This window comes from Centrocercus urophasianus, unplaced genomic scaffold (genome assembly GCF_019232065.1).
Source record: "Centrocercus urophasianus isolate 14NV4802_14NV808 unplaced genomic scaffold, USGS_Curo_1.0 seq_26, whole genome shotgun sequence".
Taxonomy (NCBI): Eukaryota; Metazoa; Chordata; class Aves; order Galliformes; family Phasianidae; genus Centrocercus; species Centrocercus urophasianus.
This window is the reverse complement of record NW_024884822.1, coordinates 1,906,795-1,914,885: the sequence shown is the minus strand read 5'-3', so window position 1 is coordinate 1,914,885 and position 8,091 is coordinate 1,906,795. Positions and strand designations below refer to the sequence as shown.

The following is an 8,091-nucleotide window of genomic DNA, read 5'->3' as shown; positions in this document are numbered from 1 at the left end:
CCCTTTTCTTTCCCTTTTCTTTCCCTTTTCTTTCCCTTTTCTTTCCCCTTTCCTTTCTTTTTTCTTTTCTTTTCTTTTAAAGTATGCCTGCTGTTTCACTGACAAATGACAATAGGTTTTGCTCTATGAAGTGTTACCAGCAAGAGAACAAAACTGCTTTTATTTAAAAAGAAACAAAAACTACATGCTAAATCTTTGGTGTAAAAGGTAAAAAGAGGTGGATGTCTGATTAGGGGTTGTAACTTCAAGGTACCTTAGGCTTTCTTTATGTGCATCACATTAGTGGAAAATTCCTTTGTTCATTTTAGAAGATAAACAGTTGTAAATTTCACGTTTGGTTGATGTAACATCAATGACTGGCTGGGACTGCCAGCATTCCAAAAGGGATATCATCCTAATCTGCAGCCACTCAGGGCCATGGGGCGGAGCCTGCAGTCCAAGCCAAAACACTTACAGGTGCATAAGTAAGTAGGGAAGGGCACAGGTGATGCACCTGTCTCAGGAAAGGAGCACTAGCACAGGTGTGTCATAACTTATCAGCTGCCTGTGTTAGAGCATGAGCTCCTTTGATCCACAAACGCACTCTCCACCACGCTGCAGCCCACAATTTCCAAATATTGGTCAAGAGCCTCCAGAAATGAATATCTACTATGAGAACTTCTTCCATCCACAGAATATTCCCAGTCCGCAGCGACCGAGCACCTTTGAGGCAACGGACTACAACAGCACACCCAATCCTTACCTCTGGCTAAACGGACCTTCCATTACTCCACCACCGTATCTCCCGGGATCCAATGCCAGTCCCTTCATTCCTCAGTCTTATGGGATGCAAAGGCAGCTCCTGCCTAACATGCACGGCTTGGGAGGAACTGATCTTGGCTGGCTTCCTCTTCCATCCCAAGAAGAGCTTATGAAGTTGGTTAGACCACCTTACTCCTACTCTGCACTTATTGCCATGGCTATCCATGGAGCACCAGAAAAGAGGTTGACTCTCAGTCAGATCTACCAGTACGTGGCTGACAACTTCCCATTTTACAACAAAAGCAAAGCTGGCTGGCAGAACTCAATTCGGCACAACTTGTCTCTCAACGATTGCTTCAAGAAGGTGCCTAGAGATGAAGATGATCCAGGTATATATACCTTCCCCCCACCTTTCTCCTCTCTATTTAAACGTGATTAATCTAATACACATAGTAGCTTCTCTTTTTTCACAGGGCTGCACTAGAAGGCAAGCATGCATAGCTGAGTTCCGATTCAATATTCTTTATCAAATCTCTGTAAAGAAAGAGATTCTTTAACACTCTAAATCTTCCTCAGAACCAAGCACAGGAGCAGCCTGAGGAAGTCATATTCAGAAATCATTTGGTGTAACGTGTATGAATTATATCAAACTTAACTGAGGACTCATAGAAAGAGGATAAAGAAAATTCAGACTAGTCACAGAAGTCCAGTAGCTTTAGGGAGTCAACAGTAATTATCACAAGGAGAGCAGGCTGCTTTTGTTTTATTTCAAGTAGTGTTTTGCTTGGAATCTCACTTTGGCTGTTTCCAACCCACTGGTGAAATGTCATCAGATTCTTCTTCCTTTTTTTTTTTTTCCTGTCAGTGGCCATTGAGAACCTTTTGGGACATTAAAGGCACTCAATTGTGTTTCCAGAAAGAGCCAAAAATGTGGTTCTGTCTCATTGGTAAACTGTCCTACTCCACTGAATCTGCAGGAGCAGCCCATTGTTGGATTTGATTACTTATTGCTGTAAATTTGGAGGACCAGTTATCTAGTGAAAACCTCATTTCCCCACCAAGGAAAACAAAAAGCAAAACTAACAAGTCTTTCTAGAGGCTCCAGTTGTAGCTCTAGCTGTGCGTAGAGTCAAGGCTGCAGGACATGGGGGAAAACTTATGTGGAAAAACTTATGGGAAAAATTATTTTTTCAAAAAAAGAAGACTTGTGCTTTTGTGTGGTTACAAAACGTGTATTTTTTGCTCATGCAAATTTTCTGTTTCTATGAAAATAAAATTGAAAAATCAAAGAAAACTGTTCTTTGCTGACTGCAGGCATATATTAAAAGTGAAAATGTGTTTGTCCATCCTTGACAGGAAAAGGGAATTACTGGACTCTGGACCCAAACTGTGAGAAGATGTTTGACAATGGCAACTTTCGCAGGAAGAGGAAAAGGAAATCAGATATTGGGGCTAGTTCTGCCCATCTTACATCTGAGAAATCCGAGGACAGTGCCTTGACTGGCAGCCCCAAAGCTGTAGAGCATCAGGATCTTTTGGAAAACTCATCATCTGGGACTGACAATCCACCCGATAAAGGATCTCCGCCTCCATCTTCCAGCAGTCCGTGCCTTAGTAATTTCATTTCCAGTATGACTGCATACGTTAACGGCTCTAATTCAGTGGGCCGCTCAGTGCCATTGGGACTCAATGCTGAACCCACTGACAAAATGGGACAGAATATGGTAGGCTTAAATTCCTACTCTCCACTCTCTAATGTCCCCAGTCATGGTGTGGGAGAGTGGTCCAATTCTATGCCTCCCAGTCACCTCGGCTATAGCAACTCAGTGCTCAACCAGTTTAACAGCCATTTTTACAGCAGTATCAGCACAAATAACACTCTGTTTTCCAGGGAGGGGACGGAGGTTTAAATAAGAGATCTTAAGACATCAAAATATAGCTATTTATGAGAGGGAGTGACCGGTGGGTGGATGATTACTCTTAGTCTGTTATCTCTAGGACCTGCATTGTGTCCTACCTTCTGACAGCCCCAAACGTTTTAGCTGTTACCCTTACTCAAGTCACAAGCACTCCACATTTGGCAGCTCCATATAAACATGGAGGGATTTTAACAGCAAGAATAGTGAAGAGGTCTGCTGGAGGTTGTGTCTGTACTGCTGCCAACCATGGCCCCTATGGAGATCCTTGAGAGGAATTACTGTTCACCTTAGGAATGTAACCTTCTGGCAAGGTACTAACTTTGCCATGATGCTTTTAAAGCACTAATATGTATTTGGCTACATCTGTAAATTACCTCTCTTGCTTATACAGGCTGTCTGTACTAGAGATTCTTGGTATGTTCTTATTTGGACAAAGCTATTCCGAGACACTGAAGGATCTACAGCAAAAACAACTACATAGTGAGTAATAACTAGCAGGGATGAGTGAATGCCCTCTTTAAATTTCTCTAACACTAGAGCATACGTTGCCTCAACTCTGATGCTGTTTCACCCCTAAGGGGAATGTGGTTGTGAAGCAGGCTAGCATAATCAAGGACACAACATTCATTTTGAAACTGAAACAAAGCATAACAAAACATGGAGTTGCCTTCTGCTGGTGCAATCGGATCTTTGTGTTTCAAATTCTGAGTACAGGGTCAAATTTTGTGGAAAACGTCTCTGTACTACGTATTTCCTTTCTTTTTGTAACAAAGTCCATGCAATTGTTTTGTCATTGTGTAAATACTAGGAATAATTCTTATTTTTTTATATTCTACTGTAACCACAAACAAAAATTAAAATAAATGAAGTTTTTTCAAACCAATAATTGAATCAAGTTTCATACTTATGTAAAATAATACCTCAGACTGTAGAGCCTGCAACATATGCAAGCACCACGTTTTACTGGTATTTACTTTTACACTGCTGTGCACTGATCAGACTTCCAGAATGATGGAAAACATATTAATGCACTGTAATAGCTACTGCTTTGTCTTGATTTCTTTTTTTTTTTTTAACTCTGGATGGATACAGTTTTGTTACAGGCCATCCCAGAAGCATTTTTAATAAAGAATTTGTATATAAGAATGTGTGTGTACTATATTTCTTACATCTTTAAAAGCCTCCTTAATAGTTTGACTTGTGCTGTTAGCTTGTGGAAAACCCAGTGAAATATTCAGGTAAGGTCAGAAAGTGAGACAGTATATGTCTAGTGAACCAAAATTTGCATGCCTGGGGAATACAGTTGGCTGCTACTATGCAAAATACTTTCACTAAAGAAAAATAATCCTTCCAGTTGCCCTCTTGGAGCTAAGTGGTGCCAATCATTTCAGAAACCAGACTGTATTTTCACATGCTAATTAGCCAAAGAGTGACTGCAATCATTTCTACATTCTCATTTATCATTTTGTCCTTATGACTGTTCACTGAGCTCACTCAATATTATGAGTTCTCATTTGGAAGCTGAAACTTCCGTCCGTGGCTAACAGCTCAAATAACAACATAAAATAACCTTCTGGCAGTGCCCTTCTGCCATGACTGTAAGTTCTTCTGAAGTCAGGCTGTACTGAGGCCTGAGCTGTAGCCTCCACCCTCTGGATTTTACAGCCGTTCCACGAGTACCAGCCCAGATGAGCCCTACAGTGCCCTGCAAGTCAGCAGCCAGCAGCAGTTGTTGCAGAGGCTTGCTCATGTGACAACTGAGAAATGCATTGAGTCAGCACTGTTACGTGTGGGATCCAGTAAAAATGCAACAGACTGCCCCAAACTGCAACTCCTGTGGAGTACACAGTTCAGAGAACAGGAAGTTGATTTCTTTGCTCCTTACATGTAAAATGTTCTGTTGTAGACTTACGGAGCAGGAGTGTGGGAAAAAGAAAATGCGAACTGTGCCAAGCAGAATGATATTGCTGAACAATAGCAGACAGTAGGAAGCAGCTCCTTTGTCACTTTCTGTTGCATTTAATGTGTGCTTCCAACAGGACAAGACTTTGGGCCTCATTGCTTCCCAGACGCCGTTAAGCAAATACCCCTTTTGGCCTCTAAGTAGTGAGGAAGTACTTCTAACATACTGGTTCTTCATAGGCAGAGGTATTTTTCCTACTGGGTGCCCTACGTGCAGGGCTCAGTTAGCTCTCCAATGACCCTCCAGCTAGGTTGATAGGCACCAACTCTGGTGATGAACCTGCTATTCAAGGAAGGAATGGAAAAACATCTGCATGGCACACATGAACTATTATTCCTAAAAGCAGAAATCTTTGTAACAAAAGCTATAAACATTCTTTATTTTTGCTTTTTTTTTTTTTTTTTTTTTTCCAGAGGGAATTGATTTTGATAACCAGTCACACTGATAGGTTCCTGGAGCTACTGCACATCAGTCTAGCACCTGCAAGGAAACTGCTGTGCTTGTATGAGCAGCAGCACTGGTCTTCTTAAGGTAATGCTCCTATCATGTATTTTGCCAGTGTGGTAATTACATGTTTGGAATGAAAAGCATCTCTACTGTTGTTTTTCTTTAGTGTTTTTATCTTTGTTGTTGTTTTTAACTACACTATATTACCAACATGTATTGTTATATGCTATCATACAAACATTTACTGATTGGTGCTGCTTGAAAATATAATCTGGGCTTCAGTGACTCTCATTAGTTTGGTCTGTGATGATTCCTGATTGATTGATTGTTATTTCCTTATTGTGTTTTGTTTTGAAATGCAGCTATCTTCACATTCCAATGTGGGCACTGTGTTCCTTGATTCTTCAATCACTTGTTCCTGGTATAAATGTTAGCTGTTAAAGGTTGCTCCTGTCCCACCAAAACCACAGCCAGACGTGAAGTGGTCAGAACAGGTTCCTACTTCCCCTCCTTCTGTCATCACAAAACTTCTGCAAAGACAGAAGCCTTCTGTGGCAGACAGTGTGCTTTGAGTAATGTGAAATAGGCTCCTAGTTGAGGTATAGTTGAGCTATACCAAAGATTAGCTGCTGAACCACTTGTGCAGTTTCATCTTCATTCACCTTGGTAGAAACACTTTCCCTGGATTCTTATTGCAGTTTCATGGTTCTGTGTTCTGTATTTGCAGCAGGAGAATCTGCAATCTGCAACACTTCAGCTCTAGTTTGCTCTAATATTAGTTCTCATTTCCACGTTTTCATTATAGACTTGAGCTGCAAATCATATTAAAGATTTGGGGCTTCACAGCAGAAATCTGGGCAATGAGGTTTCCCATAGAAAGTGTTGTTCACCTTGTCATGGGATCAACTGCAAACCCTAGAGTCCAGCAGTGCCATTCCCCAGCAGTCCAGGTGGAGCCCCACCTACAACTTGATGTATGCAGCAGAAAAAATGTTTTATAATCAACAATCCTGGTAAACATTAAAAAAAAAAAAAAAAGGCAGTCTAGTAGATCTAAATGAAATGAAGCCAAATCAGAGACTCGCTCATCTGCCAAATCCAAACCAGGTCATTGATCAGATAATCAGATAATTGTAGACAGCGCAGGAGAAGAGGCTTCTGAAGGAAGGAGCAACACTGGTGATAGTTTGCCATAACGATGAGGAATGGAGAGCTGTTAACAATGAGATCAGCCAAATCTCATGTTACCATCAGCATGCAGGAAATGTAATTAATCTTGGTGGCAATTTACTCTGTGCTTCATAATTGTTTTAAAGGCTGAGTTTGTTATGCAGCTTTCAGCTGGATTAGGCAAAGTAGTTGAAGATCATTCTGTACTGGCATCTACTTTATTAATGGTACTGGTTTGCATATGTTATGAACACAAAATTTAACATTCACTTTGAAGCACACACTCTTCTGGTTGCACGTGATTTTTCTGCCTCTGATCACCCCTTCATGTAGGTGGTTAATGCACTTTAGATCTTGATAACTGTGTCTACACAAATGCTTAAGTACTCTCTCCTTCCTTTGAGTCAGTCAAAATGAACCAGGCTCAAGAAACTTGCTACTGATAACTGCTAACACTAACCTAAATAGCCCATGCTGCATCTGGTCTGGGGGGATTATGAAGAAAGAAATTAATGGACAGGTGCATCATATTTGTGCTTGACTGAAAGGCTGGTGGACAGAACTTTCCTTCATCAAGTGAAAGCTAGTTCACACTGCCCTGTGAAACCATTCTATGAAAGGGGAAAAAATTGCTATAGCTATTGCTTTCTGTAAACAATGGGAGACTTCTAAAGCACACATCAGAAATCTGAAATGATACAGACTCAGGAACACTCTTTCAGTGCTTGGTAAACAAATAGGAAGACAAATATGTCTGGTGACTGTTTACCTAGTTTTCCAATTATAGTACAGCTTCTTAGTGCTTTGCTTATCTAGTAACAGGTATTAGAAAAAGAGACTGCACAATGCTGTGCAAAATATATATAAAAAAAAGAATTATAAATACCTTAGGTTTCATTCATTGTCTTACCAAACATACTGCAGTGTTCTTATTAAGTGGAAAAGAAGCAAAGAGAGACCAACTTGAGAAAACCTTTACCTCAGTGAGCTTTAAAGTTTGTATTTAACTGTAGAACTCTGAACTGCCTGGCATCCCAATATTGATAACCAGTAAGAGATTAAATGCTACTCCTTGTTCCAAGATGACACCAAGATGTGTAGCACAGGTATCTCTAGATGAAAATAAAATTAAAGTGCTGCCAGAATTTATTTCTCTGACAAACAGCAACAGGCACTTTGCCAAGTGTATTCTGAATTACAATGCACTACCTTTTTTCTCATGATGGGATACATTATGAAATTCTTCACTGTTTAGCAGTTTAGTCAATAGTTTCTTTGTTGCATTATGTGAAAATGTTCGCAGGTGAGTAAAATAACAAACTTCTTCCCAGTAGCACTGCCAATTCATGACACTGCCAGCTAACAGCACTTCACAGCAATTCTTGCAACTCCTTCCAATTGAACTTGAGGAGAGCTGCTCAGAGCTATGTTGCTCTTTCGCCAAAGTCTTCATACTTTAAGATGTATGAAGTCTGAATAAGAACGTGCAGTTGGTCACTAGTAACCTTCATCTTTCTGAGCTGTAAGTGTTGACAACTACAAGAATCTGTGCTGCTGTAGCCATGGAGGCACTGCTGTTAACTCTATCACAGCTGGTACTTGTCATGTGCTAGAAACCTCCATGGCTCTGAGTACCTGGACAGACAGACACTTCAGTTTTTCTTCTTTATGGTGTAAACCTAGTTTAAGGACTTTCATCTACACAAAGAATCCTTCTTGAGTGGACTTGCACAATATACAGTCTTCTGATAAGTTGTGCAAATTAATTTTCAGACTACCCCTCCAGAAACAATTTTTTTGTATTTTGTGTTTGCTAAATTGCAATACGAATTTTCCTTTACTCCTCACCTT

At 40.4% G+C, this 8,091-nt stretch overlaps 1 protein-coding gene across 1 annotated transcript; it reads left to right on the top strand.

Moving 5' to 3' along the window:
- The first annotated feature begins 14 nt into the window (after positions 1-14).
- Positions 15-3,758, top strand: FOXI1 (forkhead box I1). The gene is made up of 2 exons (XM_042826110.1): positions 15-1,130; positions 2,098-3,758. The coding sequence occupies exons 1-2, from the start codon at positions 557-559 to the stop codon at positions 2,649-2,651; spliced, it is 1,128 nt and encodes a 375-aa protein (XP_042682044.1). The 5' UTR covers positions 15-556; the 3' UTR covers positions 2,652-3,758.
- Positions 3,759-8,091: the final 4,333 nt, after the last annotated feature.